The following is a 16,318-nucleotide window of genomic DNA, read 5'->3' as shown; positions in this document are numbered from 1 at the left end:
GTTGCCAGCTCCAGGTTAGGAAATACCTGGAGATTTTAGGGTGGGGCCTGAGGAGGGCGGGGTTTAGGGAGAGACTTAAATGCCATCGAGTCCAATTGCCGAAGCAGCCATTTTCTCCAGGGGAACTGATCGCTGTCGCCCGGAGATCAGTTGTAATAGTGGGAGATCTCCAGCCACCACCTGGTGGTTGGCAACCCTATTTTTGGCATTTTTAACGGGGGGGGGGAGAACTGGGCTTTGCCATTTTATTTTTAACTGGAAATGTTTTTAACTATTATTGTAAGCCACCTTGAACCACAAGAAAAGGTTGGATATAAATGAATGAATGAATGCTTGAATGACATCTTGTTAATCTTTATGGTTACCACTGGTCCACTGTTTTATTTTGTTCCTACGGACTCACATGGCTACCCATTTAGAAATATTCTCTTTCATGTAGACTACTGTCACTCAGTACTTACTTTAACAAACTGCCAAGTGTATTTTTTTCAAATGTAGTTCATTTTTATCCCACACTTCCTTCAAGACACTCAGCAACAATTTTAAGATTGTCACCCTCCAGGCAGGGGCTGGAGATCTCCCAGAATTACAGCTGATCAGACAACATAGATCACTTGCTTATTATTTATTTATCTAAAGCATTTATTCCACTTCTCCTGGAGAAAATAGCTGCTTGGGAAGGTGGGCTGTATGGCATTATATCCTTCCTAAACCCCACCCCTCCTAGACTCCACCCTCAACATTTCCAAACCTGGAGCTGGCAACCCTTGGCAACATACACGATTGTTCCCTCTTCTATTTAATCCTCAGAACAACCCTGTGAGGTAGGTTAGGCTTGAAAGTGGAACCTGATAAAAGTTTCATGGCGAGTGAGAATTTGAATCCAGGTCTCCCCGGTCCTAATCCAGTACTCTAACCACTAAAGTACATTGGCTCGTCAACAACGTTTCTAGATCTCTTGAATGGTAAAAACTATAGTTGAAAATACAGGCTGAACACTAATGAAAGGTTGTTGGGGCAAATAAAATCAGGCTCCGCTGGCTCCCAAATTCCACCACCACTCCTTCCACCTCGTCTCCTTTCCAACCAACCTACCACGTTTGGGAGCATAACAGTTCCTCCATCTTTACCACCTCTGTTCTCTAACATCCATTTCCTCCCTTAATAAACCATATCTTGCCAGGATTCCTACTTTCCCAGAGAGTACAGTAGACTGCGTATCTGGGGGAGGGGACAGAAATTTTTTTTGGGGGGGGAGGCGTTCTTCCCCAAGGAATCCCCCCCCCCAGTTTTTCCCAACGGTGAAAAAATTGGCAATTCTGGGGAGATCTGAAAACACCCGCCTATGAAATATTTCCTCTTTTGGAATGAGTGAAATGCCTTTTAAGACAAGCTTGTATTTACTCAATGAAAAACAAGCTGCACCATGAGAGAATGAGGAGTCCTGAGTACAGGGTTGCCAAGTCCCTCTTCGCTACTGGCGGGAGGTTTTTTGGGTGGAGCCTGAGGAAGGTGGGTTTGGGAGGGGAGGGACTTCAATGCCATAGCGTCCAATTGCCAAAGGGGCCATTTTCTCCAGTTGAACTGATCTCTATTGGCTGGAGATCAGTGGTGCTAGCGGGAAATCTCCAGCTACCACCTGGAGGTTAGTAGTCAAAAACCGGCTACAAGTGCTACTCAGGAGTTGCGAATTCAAAGTGAAAGCACAAGCAAAAGTAAACCCACAACAAGGTTGCTACAATACAATATTGCTGTTTAGAAAAATATATTGAGAATAAAAATTCACAAACACAACCTCAGTTGAGCAAACAGGAAATTTGCAGTTGGTCTAATATAGACCCAATATAACGACGCAAAAAGCTTTACAAAATGGTAAGTATAGGCGAAAATGCTCAATTCGTTTCAAGTCCATACATATAAATCGCAACAATCAGGCAATTTGTTGCAATTTATATGTATGGACTTGAAACGAATTGAGCATTTTCGCCTATACTTACCATTTTGTAACGCTTTTTGCGTCGTTAGATTGGGTCTATATTAGACCAACTGCAAATTTCCTGTTGTGTTTGTGAGATTTTTATTCTCAATATATTTTTCTAAACAGCAATATTGTGTTGTAGCAACCTTATTGTGGGTTTACTTTTGCTTGTGCTTTCACTTTGAATTCGCAACTACCTGGAGGTTGACAACTCTACCCGAATATCCTGTAGACATACACAGCTCTCTATCAAAAGGAAGTGTCGCTGTTCAGCATACCCGCACCATTTGTGATTTCACTCGTTCGTGGTCCGAGGCCTATTGACGTGATATGGTCTACAGCTTATTTTTACTACCACATCATAATAGTTGCATTATTAAATTGCCAGAAAATTTGGCTGTTTTGGTACTGGCGTGGAGATCCCAGGAACCGATCTGACAGAAATGGCAAGCATCTACCGCAACGCCACCACAATTAGCTATTCTGGGTATGACAATACAGTGTCAAAGTCCTCTCGAGTCTGAATGAAACTGTTTCTGTCTAGAGATGTGAAGGCTTGCTTGTGAAGAAAACAAACAGAAAAGCATTAAAAAACCCCCCCCATGTTTCCAATGGGGAAAATATGAAAAATTTGAGGGCGTATCGGGGGGGGGATTTGTTTGCATTTGGAATGAGTAAAACACTTCTTTAAGACAAGGTTGTACTCCAAACACAGAGCATTAAAAAGGCTGAAAGCTTTCCCCACCCCAATTTCCTGACCAAAAAACGTTGGGGAATTCTGTTTTCTACAAAAGCTTTTTTCCCAGCTTTTCTTTTTCCTACTAAGTTGTAGCACAAGGTACAGCAGTTTGTAGCTATTAAAAGTGGAAAAATAAGTCTAGATCTGATGAAATCATTCATCAATTTCAACATTTCCTAACAATTCCATTAAAAAAACAAAAGCTTCCCCCCACCAGCTTCAACATTTCCAGAAATGTTACATCTCTAACTGTATCCAAAATAAAACAGAACCCCTAATGAAACCCATCATTCCCGTTACCGGTAATTTGTCTTTCTAACCACAAATGGCCAAGACCCAAACCTGCCTCTAAACCCTGCCGGCCTTTCCTATCGCTGAACGGGATGCTTGTGCAGGGGCTACATTGGATGCTCTAAGCCAGAGGTTCCCAAACTTTTCGGGCCACCGCCCCCTTGGTTCCACAAACTCAACCCCATCGCCCCCTACCCTATCCAACAACACAATTGAAGGGGCCCACCTCTAGCGCCCCCCTGCTGCCCCTTTGCCTCTTAGTGCCCCCCTAGGTAATCCCACCGCCCCCCAGGGGATGGTGCTGCCCACTTTGGGAACCACTGCTCTAAGCAAAATGCACTGGGCTCATATTCCGTTATACCTTCTCATGAATGAAATCCATTTAATTGCAGCTGCCTGTAAAATATACTTTGGGTATGTTTCACAGATGTTAGCTATGATACAGCGGGACCTGTTGTTTTTATTGTATAACTTTCATGTATTTTTCTTAGGTACGTGTATTTTAAGATACACCATTTAAAATAGGGAAATGCACTTTGTACATGCTCAAAGTCACTCCTTTATTCCTACTTCCTGAGTTTCAGGCAGTGAGCACTTACCATCAAAAGATTTCAGGCAAGATCTGGCGAGAAATTAAGGCCTGCTCTAATCCACCCATCTTCACCTCAAAAATGCTCCAGACTTGGCTTTCTCTATCTTCCTCAGGGTTTCCCCCCAGAATCTTACTTTCTTCCTTTCAATGCTTTGCTCCAAATGCTTTACTTGAGCAAAAGTTCATCAGGGGTTAGCCTCACATACTATCATAAATAGCCAGGGCTTAATCCCGTGTAGCAAAGAAAATAAAGCCCTATGAACATGTGCAGAGTGTTTTTCCTTCATAATTGCACGATCATCCCAAGCTTCACATAAAGCATCTTGAATCAACATCTTTGACTGCAACAGATTGCAGATACAGGTGCTTCCATGCCCACTAACAGCAAAGCCATACACACACACCCGTCCCTCCCATCTTCGCCACCAGCAGCTTTTTGGGGAGGAGCCTGAGGAGGGCGGGGTTTGGGGAGGGACTTCAATGCCATAAAGTCCAGTTGCCATTTTCTGCAGGGGAACTGCTCTCTATCAGCTGGAAATCAGTTGTAATAGCAAGAGATCTCCAGCTACTACCTGGAGGTTGGCAACCTTACTTCCCTTTCTTGGAAGAAACGTTGGAAGAACAGTTCTGCAGGATTCAAAAGCCAGATCACAAGAGCTGATGATATCCAATCTCTTCGCCTCAACTCACCCCCTATTTGCAACATGGAGATAATACTGACCTACCTTACAGGGTTGCTGTATGAAACACAAAAAGATATGTGCCATGTGCTTTGAACAATGAAAACGCTATTCCAAAAAACGACAGACAAGAAATATGGCCAGTTACCTACAATCTTCACCTATTTTTGCAACATAGCTACCTACCCTCCTTGGCACCACTATATAAATGTTAAATATTATGTTGTGATGTTTGGTTTGTCCTTATAAAATTTTGCCTGTGTTTTTTTCCTTTAATGGACCCATATGGCTGTCTGCAATGGATTTTTTAAAATTACCAAATTCATATATATCCAAGATAAGGAGATGGAGGGCACAACCTCTGTGCCCTCCAAGTAGGATGTGAAACCAGAACTCAATCCAAAACAGAGCTCAGTTCCCACCCCCATACTACGGTTAATTTCTGAAAGATAGAAACTAAAGGAAATGGGAAAGGCTTTCCAAACACATACTGGATTCCAGACAGCTCTCCGCGTGATCCACTTTGGGCCCCTTTTGGGGAGGAAAAGGCCAAAGGCAAATATTTTAAGAAATCGGTTAGTCTGCTGTATCAAAACCCAAGTGTGTCTTGTGACACCTTCAAGACTTAAGAGATTTATTGCAGCAGAAACTTCCATGATCCCTAAAGCGTGCCCTCAGTTGCTTTGTGCACTCACCAACCCAATTACAGAGAAATAAAAATAGCAGAAAACAGAAATGGAAGAGGTCCAGCCTGCGACATTGCTAGGGTTGCCAACCTCCAGGTACTAGCTAGAGATCTCCCGCTATTAGAACTGATCTCCAGCCGATAGAGATCAGTTCACCTGGAGAAAATGGCCGCTTTGGCAATTGGACTCTATGGCATTGAAGTCCCTCCTCTCCCTAAATCCCACCCTCCTCAGGCTCCGCCCCAAAAATCTCCTGCCAGTGGTGAAGAGGGACCTGGCAACCCTAGACATTGCTCAAATGTATAAAAGGGCAAAGCGGCCAATCCATCCACAACAGCATTTCCAAAGCAGTAACGCCGCCCCACTAGCCTTGCAAAGCTAATTCCACCCCTGCAATTCCAAGAAGAATTAAGAGCTGCAACAAGACAGAAGAACCACAGCAAAAAGCCCTCTACACCTCTGGGATCAAGGGACTCCAGCTTCTAGACTCCCAGAGAGATTCTGTATATTACAAAGTATATGCAATACATCCCGAGGCATTACATACACAAGTGCGCTACGTTCAAGTCAGTTCTAAATTCGTAGCAGATCTCGATCTCTCTTCTCCACCTTTTAAAGTAGCCAGCCTGGAGAACATAAACGCTTCCACAATAAAAAAAAATACATGCATAAAATGACCGCAGATTGAAGATCCAACTAATCACATCTGAAGAAGGGAACTGTAGGACCACAACAGCTTCTACCGGAATAAAACCTCGTCCGTCTTTAAGCCGCTACGAGACGTCTGCTTATTTCTGCTAACACAGAATGTGTGTGTAAAGTGCCTTCAAGTGTCAGCTGACCTATGGCAACCCCTTTTTTTGGGTTTTCATGGCAAGAGACTAACAGAGGTGGTTTGCCAGTGCCTTCCTCTGCACAGCAACCCTGGTATTCCTTGGTGGTCTCCCATCCAAATACTAGCCAGGGCTGACCCTGCTTAGCTTCTGAGAGCTGCCGAGATCAGGCTAGCCTGGACCATCCAGGTCAGGGCAACACAGAATACCCTGCTGGAATTACAATGCTGTTCTGGTCCTGATAAAATGTATTAGACAGGTTCCAGATTCAAAAGTAAAATTCAACCCATGCAGCCACCTGCAAACTGCTTACTACTTGGTGTGTGTGAGATGCCACCAAGTCACAGATGACTTATGGCAACCCCATGGAGTTTTCAAGGCAAGAGATGTTCTGAGGTGACTTGCCATTGCCTGCCTTGGACTAGCAACCCTGGACTTCTTTGGTGGTCTCCTATCCAAATACCAACCACTGCTGACCCTGCTTAGCTTCTGAGACCTGATGACATCAGGCTAGCCTGGGCCATCCAAGTCAGGGACCCCTAGGATTATTAGCTCCAGCTTGGGAAATACATGGAGATTTTGGGGGTGGAGCCTGAGGAGGGCAGGGTTTGGAGAGGGGAGGAACCTGAATGCCATAGAATCTACCTTCCAAAGCAGCCGTTTTCTCCAGGGGAACTGATCTCTGTTGCCTGGAGATCAGTTGTAATTAGGGTTGCCAACCATCAGGAACTAGCTGGAGATCTCCTGCTATTACAACTGATCTCCAGCCAATAGTGATCTGTTCACCTGGAGAAAAATGGCCACTTTGGCAATTGGACTCTATAGCATTGAAGTCCCTCCCTAAACCCTGCCCTCCTCAGGCTCCGCCCCAAAAACCTCCCGCCAGTTGCGAAGAGGGACCTGACAAGCCTAGTTGTAATAGCCGGAGATCTCCAGCCACCACCTGGAGGCTGGAAACCCTAGGGAGCCCCCTACTTTACAGTATATTTTTGCTTATGCTTCACAGGCTTATTCTGGACATTTGCTAAGATTGGAGGAAATTCTTTAAAAATTAAATTATTTATATTTTATTTTTATAGTGCTATATAAAAACAGAATATAAAGACTAAAAAAGAAATTAAAAGGCCGTATCTTAACAAGCTACATCAACTGCTTCAGAAAAAAGGCAAAAACATAACAGACAGTAATATTATAAACAATGCACAATAAAAACAGTACCCGTTATGAGTAGTATATAATAAAATAAAGATAAGTATTAAAAGTAATCATCATTAATCATCATAAGTAATCATCAGTATTAAAAGTAATCATTAAAAGTAATCATTAAGTAAATAATCTTTATGTAAATCATAAGATACTATGTATAATACTTGATAAGCACGATACTGAGATTAAGCAATGTTATAAAATGAATTCCAAAATATAAGAGATGAAACTTGCAATAATGGTAATTATTCTATATTAAGATTGGAGAAAATTCTAACAATTAAAGTACAATTTTCAGTGATGCTTATGCTTTCATGGCTCAAGGGTACAGCAAATTTACCCAAAACTCAAGCTCAGCACCTCGAGTTAAATCCAGATGGGTAGCCTTGGTAGACGGTAGCAGTAAAATAGAACAGGAGTCCAGGGCCAACTGGCAAAAATTTATACCAGCATAAATGCTTCTGAGCCAAAGCTCACTTTCTCAGCTAACATGTATACAAAAAGCTGCATCTGCCTAACAGAGGAACACTTTTATGAAGTGAGGTCCGACGCACAAACGCTTACGGTAGCATAATTTGTTGGTCTTAAAAGGTCCCATTAAAATCCTGCTTTTATCACCAGTGATAGGATCATAGATACCGGAGCTGGGCAAGGGCTTTCTTCCTCTGTGCCAGGGTTCCCGAACGTGGTGTCCGAGAGCGCCACGGCGGACACCTTTTATGGCGCCTAACAAGTGTTTTTAGAAAGTGGGTGGGGACAGGTGGGGTTTTGCCCAGCAGACCTTTTAACTGGTTGTGCAGATTTTTCAGAAGTTGCTTCAGCAGCAGCTGCCACCCCAGCACAAGGATCTTCACCGTACGACTGAAGATAAGCTGTATGTATGCAAGGAAAATATTTTTAAACAGTTTGTTCCAAGGCACCCTGTTCAACAGAGCTTCTGCTTGAAATGTTGGAGAATTCTATTAGAGGCCCCGTGGCACAGAGTGGTAAGCGGCAGTATTAAAGTCAGAAGTTCTGCTCACGACCTGAGTTCGATTCCACGGAAGTCGGTTTCAGGTAGCCGGCTCAAGGTTGACTCAGCCTCCCATCCTTCCGAGGTCACTAAGTGAGTACCCAGCTTACTGGGGGGAAAGGGAAGACAGCTGGGGAAGGCAGTGGCAAACCACCCCGTGAACATAGTCCGCCTAGTAGACGTCACCCATTAATGACCCGGTGCTTGCTCAGGGGACTACTTTTATCTTTATAACCTAACCCCCTGACATTTTGTGGTTGGCTCCGCCTCTTGTGGGAGCCCTTTTGTGGTTGCTCCTACCATCCAGTGTCAAAATTCTAGTGGTGCCTGGAGATTCAAAAAGGCCGGGTATCCATGCTCTGTGTCATGGGCACAGCTGGTATCAGGCAAAATATTTAGATATTTACAGCCTGATTTTCTCCCCAATAGGAAAATCCTTTGCACTCCCCTCCAGCATATCCGTACAAACACCCCTGCGAGGAAGGTTGGGCTGACAGACAGAGACTGGCGCTGTAAGCTTCCACACATGGCGCAACTGGGGATTTGAACCTGGGTCTCCTAGATCCTAGTCCAACACTCTATCCACTACACTACACCAGCTCTCACAAAGAAGACCATACTGAGTTAGATGGATTCATGGTCTGTTGCGGTATGTTCACTTCTTCCTTTTTCAGACAAGCTCAACTAGAAAAGAGCTTGAGCAGGGAAAAAGGAAGACGATACAAAATCTCAAGTAATCAGAGAAAGAGAACGCAGCTAGGTAAAGATAAAGGTCCCCTGTGCAAGCACCGGGTCATTCCTGACCCATGGGGTGATGTCACATCCCAACGTTAGCAGACTTTGTTTACGGGGTGGTTTGCCGGTGCCTCCCCCAGTCATGTTCCCTTTACCCCCAGCAAGCTGGGTACTCATTTGACCAACCTGGGAAGGATGGAAGGCTGAGTCAACCTTGAGCCGGCGACCTGAAACCGACTTCCGTCGGGATCGAACTCAGGTTGTGAGCAGAGCTTGCAGTACTGCAGCTGACCACTCTGCGCCACGAGGCGCCTGAGAACGCAGCTAGGATTTGTTAAATCCACAGAAAAAGATAGCGATGTGGGACAAGCGCATTCCTTTATGGCGACTGAGCATGCCAGGCAAAATCAGCTGCAGAGGAACAAGGATTGGTTCTTCCACCCCCTTGAGAATCCCAAAGGCTTTATTGGTAATTCACAAACTAGACCTGTGACCGGCATGGTGTGATGGTTAAGAGCGGTGGACTCTAATCTGGTGAACCAGGTTTGTTGCCCCATTCCTACACACAAAGCCAGCTGGGTGACCTTGGGCTAGTCACACTCTCTCAGCCCCACCTACCTCACAGGGTGTCTGTTGTGGGGAGGTGAAGGTGATTGTAAGCCGGTTTGATTCTTCCTTAAAAGGTAGAGAAAGTCAGCATATATAAACCAACTCCTCCTCCTCCTTCTTCCAGGGTAACAGTTGTATTGTGGCAGAAGCTTTTTGGGCACAGGAGCCTATTTCATCAGATGTACGGATATATGCCCTCAGTTGGCAAGCAGACGGGTATGGGGGGGCCATGTGAGCAGTAAATTTAAAAAGCCATCAAATGCGAGAGAGGCCTCAAGTCTGAGACATGCACGCACAAACATATACCAGACAAGCACACTGGTCTTTCCCCAAGATCATTGATGCCACAATCTGCCTAGTTTTGCAAAGCTAATTTCACACCTGCGGGGAGCGATAAAATCTTAATCTCAATTCAAACTGGGATTAATATAATCAAACTTGCTGATACGTCCTAATTCAGCAACAGGCGCCAGAGTGTCTCTTTCAATTTGGCGACTTTTAGGGCAGCCGCAACAGTTTCCTGGGAGACCACAACACTTGCTCACATAAAGCGCAAAGGATCTGCTCCCCCCAAAAAAGTCCCATTAATGGATCCCTTTGGGATCTACTTTCCAGCAGAGGGGAGAATCAGAAATATCTCTGTGTCTCTTTTCTCTCCTTCCCACCTCAAGAAAATCTTCCCAATTGCAACCATAACTATGTCAAGGTGAAAGAAGAGTCCTATGAAATTCAAAAGCTTGTTCACAGTCTTGTGTTTTCCTGTTGATCCTAAGGAAGGTGGGCACAGCTTCCTAGAAGCCCCAGAACCTCTTCTGGGATTACAGGACATGCCGAACCATACCATGTCTCTCAGCACATGGTGCCTTTCCCTCATCCTAGAGAGTCAGTCACACACAACATTTCCACTGTACATGGAGGGGCGGCTTTTCCATCATATCCTGTAACAGCTTTTTCTTTATCCCCACACACTTTCCTGTCACTTAACATCTACTCTGATTAATCCAAAGGTCTTTTATTTAATCCATCCTCAGAGAAGCAGGCTTTTGTTTCTCTATGCCAGCTAGGGTTGCCAACCTCCAGGTGGAACCTGGATTTCTCCGTGGAATTACTCCTTATTTCCAGACTACTGCGATCAGTTCCCCTGAAAGGAAAGGCAGCTTTGGAGGACAGGCTCTTTGGTATACCATAGCATCGACAAGAAACTAAATCCCTATGGTGACACTGAGCTTCCTCCTTTCCCAAAACACCATCTTCCCCGGGCACCACCCCAAACATGCAGGAATTTCCCAAACCAGAGCTGACAAACCTTATCCCAACAGCCGCCTGTGTATCTTGGGTTCTATTTACACCTCACACCAATGTAACCTCAATCTGCAATATCTCCCCATTCCAAACGGCAGACTTTCGGCTACTCCCCACCCCGCTCCTACCTTAAAACCTGCCTCTGTAGGGTCTTGAACCCATTTGGTTTCATGAAGGGCTCTGGAGGAGTTGAAGGGTCGCTACACAAAGCACCGAGCAAGTGGGTCGCGGTCTCTCACTGTCCGTGTCCCCCGCCCTGCCTCCCGGTCAGTGGCAGATCTACTATGAAACTAATGCAGTTTAAGCTTCAGGGCCCCCAATCCCAGAGGGGCCCTGAAGCAACTTTTTTTTTTTAAACGAGTGAATTTTTCACCAAAATCGATGGCGTTTTTTGTAAGTGTTTGTTATGACAATAAGGCTATTTTAGTGATAGAATAATAAACCAGTGGGTTGAAGTACTTAATACTGACCTTAGAATATGCTCTAATACCCATTTCATACAGTCTAAAAATGTCCCAGTAATTGGTCAAATTTCAACATTTTCTCGGGGGCTTGCAGCGCCCAAACCCCCAGCTGTCTGGGCTCCCAGAGCTCACCAGAATCTATTCATAGCCTACATTTGGCCAGCTGGATCCTTGAATCCTTCATTGGTGCTGGGCGTAATAGTTCTATAGCTCAGCCCTTAGGCTAAGCCAGTCGGAACCATAAAAAGACATCTGAATTCTCAATTCAGGCTGCACTCGTCTGGCTTGTGCCTTTTAACACCCAAACCCAGATGTTCACCTCTTTATCCTAATGAGCCCCCTCGGATGACCTTGTACCCCTCTACTAGAGAATGACCCAATACAGCTGCCATAGAACAGCCCCATTGAAGAAGATAACTGTGGTTAGTTACCCAGACCTCGTTGCTGGTGGGAAGGGGCTCATTGTATGGCCCATTTTCAAGGACTCCACCCCACCACCCTGTTCTCTCTGCCATTTGGGCCTCGAGGTCCTTGCAAGGGCAGCAGGGACCTTGTTGGACGTTGCCCTGTCGTTGATGGTTGCGAAGGGGCCCCCGCAACAGTTCGAGCTTCAGAGTCCCCAACACGTAGGTCCCGGCGGTTCAGAGCGGCGTCCGCAGTTTCCATTCAATTCTCACAACAGCCGTGCCAAGTGGGCTAGCTTAAGAGCGAAAGGAGTGGCCCAAAATTGCTCGAAGGGTGGATTTTTAAAGTCCCCAGACCTCCAACACTTTTTTTAAAAAATAATTTTTTTTATGATTTTCACAATTATTTACTGATAGGGAACTTTTCAGCAACACATTCATTTGAAATAGAAGATACAGAGTAAATTTAACAGCGTCGTTGAAAAGCATTTCATCCATTAATAAAATGTTATTAAAATAAAAGACTTCCCCCACAACTTCCTCCACCTTGCTATAAATTTGTCTACTCTTTTGTATTGAGATTCTAATCCAAAAATATACATCCTAAACTTAATTACTAAATCAATTCTGAAATATCTAATTCATTACAGTAGTTACGTATTAATTAAATATATAATAAAAAAAACTTTTTTCCCAAGAATATTCCTTAAGCAAAAGGATTAGATCAGTAGTAACAAAATTCACCAGTTATCATTTAGTTTCTTCTTTAACCCTCCATCTTTCTCTATCACCCATGAACTGCCTGCTTCCTGTTAACCTTTTTCTTGTTGTAAGCTTTGATTTTCCCAGCACTTTTATCCCATATTGGCAGGTACGTTGCACGGATGGGTTGGGGGGTTTTGCGGGGAGGGGGGGCGATATCACCGTATCGTCACTAGCAGGTCCTCCCCTAACCAAGTTAAATCCACCCCAAAGAGCCCCGAGAACGTGCAGAGTGCCTTTCCCCCCTGCCCCAAACCAGGGAAGGGACACCCTCCAAGCGGTTCCTCTCCTCCTCCTCCTCCACCACCACCACCACTCCAAGGTGAGGACTCGCCCAGCAAAGGTGGCTCATTCCGACCCCGCAAGGGGGACCCGACCCGACCCCTCTCCCCCGCTCTCACCTGCTGGATCTCTCCGGCCGCCATTGCTGCAGGCGAGCGAGCCAGGCGTGGCCCTCTGTCCTGCCCTCCGGCCCCGCCGCAACTTTTGCAAACTCCGGCCAATTCCCCGAAGGAGTCCAGCTGGGGTGCAGCGCCCTCTGCCGGCTCTGAGCTGCCACGGGGCTCGGACGAGGAACCTTGTTGGGTCTCTTAAGCCCACCCGCGCACCCCCCGGTTCGAGTCCCTTTGCAATCAATCCCACCCTTTTCTTCTTTCTGGACAGGGAGAGGTTTCCCAAAGCAGGATTCTCAGCGAGGCTTGACACCCTCTCCTGGGACAGCACCAAAGGTAGTGAGTAAAGTGCCATCAAGTCGCAGCCGACTTATGGCGACCCCTTTTTGGGGTTTTCGTGGCAAGACACTACCAGAGGTGGTTTGCCAGGGCCTTCCTCTGCACAGCAACCTTGATCTTCCTGGGTGGTCTCCCATCCAAATAGTAACCAGGGCTGACCCTGCTTAGCTTCTGAGATCAGGCTAGCCTGGGGCATCCAGGTCAGGGCCAAAGGTCGCAACAACAAATTGGGAGCGCCCTAGCACCCAGGGAAAGGGAACTGGATGAGGTTCATCCGAATCCGGGGCGCCGTTGCAGATCACGCCCTTTCGAGCAAGATTTTAAAACCCGCGCTCCGGGGTGTGTTTCTTAATGGTTACGAAGAACTCGTCATCGTTACTATCCGGCTGTCAACTGGTTCAAGAAATCTTGGTTGAGCCTGTACTGTGCTTACTTGGGAGTAAACCCCACTGTCTTGTGTGTGTGAATTTGAGGAACTGTGCATGGGACTGCAGCGCCTGCCATTGGAGGTACTAGAGAGCTATTTCGGATCCCAGAATTCTCAGCCAGGCAAAGGTCTGCTCAGATACAGTTAGTGGTTTATTAAATTATGATTAGGCCTGTCATGCAATTAAAGGAATCTTAGTAGATCAAACAGATGCATGAATCAGCTACTTTATTGAACATGCCTGTATTGACCACACAAGTACAAGCAATAGATCAATGGTTTGCAAAAAGGGTTATTGCTTTGGTTTTGTATGTTGTGATAGGTGCTGTTCTAGAAGAGGCATTCCCACCTGTTAGGGAAATGCCTCTTCTAAGAGTCCCAACATTGGGTTGCCAACCTCAAGGTGGGGGCTGGAGAGGTCCTGGAATTACAACTGATCTCCAAACTAAAGAGATCATTTTTCCTGGAGAAAATGTCCTGCTCTGGAGGGTAGACTTTTACCCTCCACCTCCAAATCTCTTAAGAATTCCCAAATCCACAGCTGACAACCATAACCACTCACTTTTTTTGCTGCCTACTTGGGAATATCTTTTTAATCAATAAAAAATGTGTTGACATAAGTGTCTTAAATAGGAACACTGCAGTTTATCTGGTTTGCCATCTGAAGTGTGCTCACAGCAGCCCTATGAGACAGTCCAGACTGAGCATGACTGCTTCAAGAGAATCCAGTGAGCTTCCATAGCTGCAGGTGGATTTGAACACAGGCCCTGATGAAAGCAGCCTTAATTGGTTAATTGTGACAAGTGCAGGAGCACCATTTCAAATACTCATTACATCACCCTGTCTCTGTTGCAAAAATAAACCTAATTCTTAAGAGAGTTGTGGAAACTTCAGTAAGTGCATGTATTTGTTTGATCTATTTCGATCCTGCCCTTCTTCCAAGGAGTTCAGGGCAGTGTACATTGTTCTCCCCCCTCCGTCTTATTCTCACAACCACCCTGTATGGGTGATGTGGTTATATGGGCCCAAGGTCACTTAATGAGCTTCATGAGAGTGGGAATTTGAACTTGCAGTTCACAGATCCTAGTCTGACTCTAATCAGCAACCACACAGACCAGTCATGCTTCTCATTTAAGTCAAAGGACCAATGCCCTTGGCATGTTGCTCATATCCATTGAGCACCTTTAATACAACATTTTTCCTTAAGTGTGAAAGCAGAACATAGCAGCTAGTTGATTGGTGATCTGCTTGGTCCCTAGTTCCAATCTCACCCGTTCTGCAAAATCACAAGGGGACCCTTCCTTAAACCTCACTGCCTCCCCTGCAATATGAGATACTGGCCTACCTCATCAGGCAGTTGGAAGGATCACTAGCTGTAAGGGCATACTGAAACGATCATATAAATACTAAGGATTGCAATGACTTGGAGCCAATGCTGACAAAAGTAGTTTCAGTCCTGTTTTGGTGTTGTTGAGAATTCTAACCAAGGAAGCTGGCCCAAAAGAGATGCACTCAAGTGCAGGTGGTCACAAAACCTGAGCACTTCTAGCATCCTTAGAAGAGGGCTGGGACACGGCCCCTTTGCTCCTTTTTGAGGAATAGGAGCTAGTGGTGTTCGCTCCTTGCCCAAGGTGGATGCCAAGTATCCAACACATATTTATGAAGCTTCTAGGTGGTTATTTGGCAGAAGCTACTTGTGAAATTCAGACTATATAAAGCACCTACCTTTTAAGGGTCAAGTTAACAGCCATTTTATTGACTTAAGCGTTTGGCAAATGACATTATTTGTTGCTGCTTCTGTTACATTAAATCAATCTAAAGCCATATGATGTGCAATCTGACTAGTTTTTGGAAAGCCACCTTAAAGACCTTGTGGTGGAAAAGGCAACATACACATTTTTAAATAAAAGTTTGATCTTGAATACATGAAGCTGCCTTATACCGAATCAGACCCTTGGTCCATCAAAGTCAGTATTGTCTACTCAGACCAGCAGCAGCTCTCCAGGGTCTCAGGCAAAGACCACCACATGCCGATCTCCCATATCTCAAACCTGTGCAAAAACAATAAGGATTCGAATCTTGCTCTTGCATTGCTGAACATGGCCACCCTCTGAAATAATCTATGCTTTTTTCAGAGTAAAAGGAGACAAATTTCAATAGATTGCAAAAGCTGGGAAGGTGTAAATTTTGAAATTTGTCACCTTTTACTCTGAAAATAACACATCAATTATTTCAGAGGGTAGCCATGCTGCTCAGCAACAGAAGAGCAAAATTCAAATCCTACTAGTCTTATTTATAAATTGAGACTAACTACATTGTTTTTACATTTAAATAAATGGTTTATTCCATTAGAAGACTCACAAACCTTGAAAAAGTTGATCAGAACCTCCAAAACAAAGAAGTCAAAGCATTCGAGTGTTAGCCTAAGTGAAAGGGGTGCCTGCAGTCACTTTCCATTCTTCTGCCTGCTCCACAAAACTGTTTCTGCTCTTGATTTTGTCCCAGCAAAATTCGAGTTATTTCTTGCCCCAGCAAAAATGGCCTGCAAACATTCTTGTCAAGTGTCTAACTTGCTGACAAGGCATGTTTAAAAATCATACCTTAACAGCCTGGTCTTGCATTGTGTGTGTGTGTAAAGTGCCGTCAAGTGTCAGCTGACTTATGGCGACCCCTTATGGGGTTTTCATGGCAAGAGACTAACAGAGGTGGTTGCCAGTGCTTTCCTCTGCATAGCAACCCTGCTATTCCTTGGTGGTCTCCCATCCAAATACTAACCAGGGCTGACCCAGCTTAGCTTCCGAGATCAGGCTGTACCATGCTGCCTTCCCTCCTGGTCTTGCATTACTTCCAGTTAAAAGTGCCGCTTA

General features: G+C 45.0%; 1 protein-coding gene across 1 annotated transcript in view; it reads right to left on the bottom strand.

Annotated features, from left to right (window-relative positions):
- Positions 1 to 12,718, bottom strand: part of PKN3 (protein kinase N3) — a 63,568-nt gene extending 50,850 nt beyond the window's left edge. Inside the window, exon 1 of the mRNA XM_056860180.1 lies at positions 12,695 to 12,718. Coding sequence (XP_056716158.1) covers positions 12,695 to 12,718 — 24 coding nt within the window. The remainder of the gene's footprint in view (positions 1 to 12,694) is intronic.
- Positions 12,719 to 16,318: the final 3,600 nt, after the last annotated feature.

The sequence above is a fragment of the Euleptes europaea genome, chromosome 14, assembly GCF_029931775.1.
Source record: "Euleptes europaea isolate rEulEur1 chromosome 14, rEulEur1.hap1, whole genome shotgun sequence".
Lineage (NCBI taxonomy): Eukaryota > Metazoa > Chordata > Lepidosauria > Squamata > Sphaerodactylidae > Euleptes > Euleptes europaea.
The sequence above is the reverse complement of the archived record's forward strand: the minus strand, read 5'-3'. Positions and strand labels throughout refer to the sequence as shown.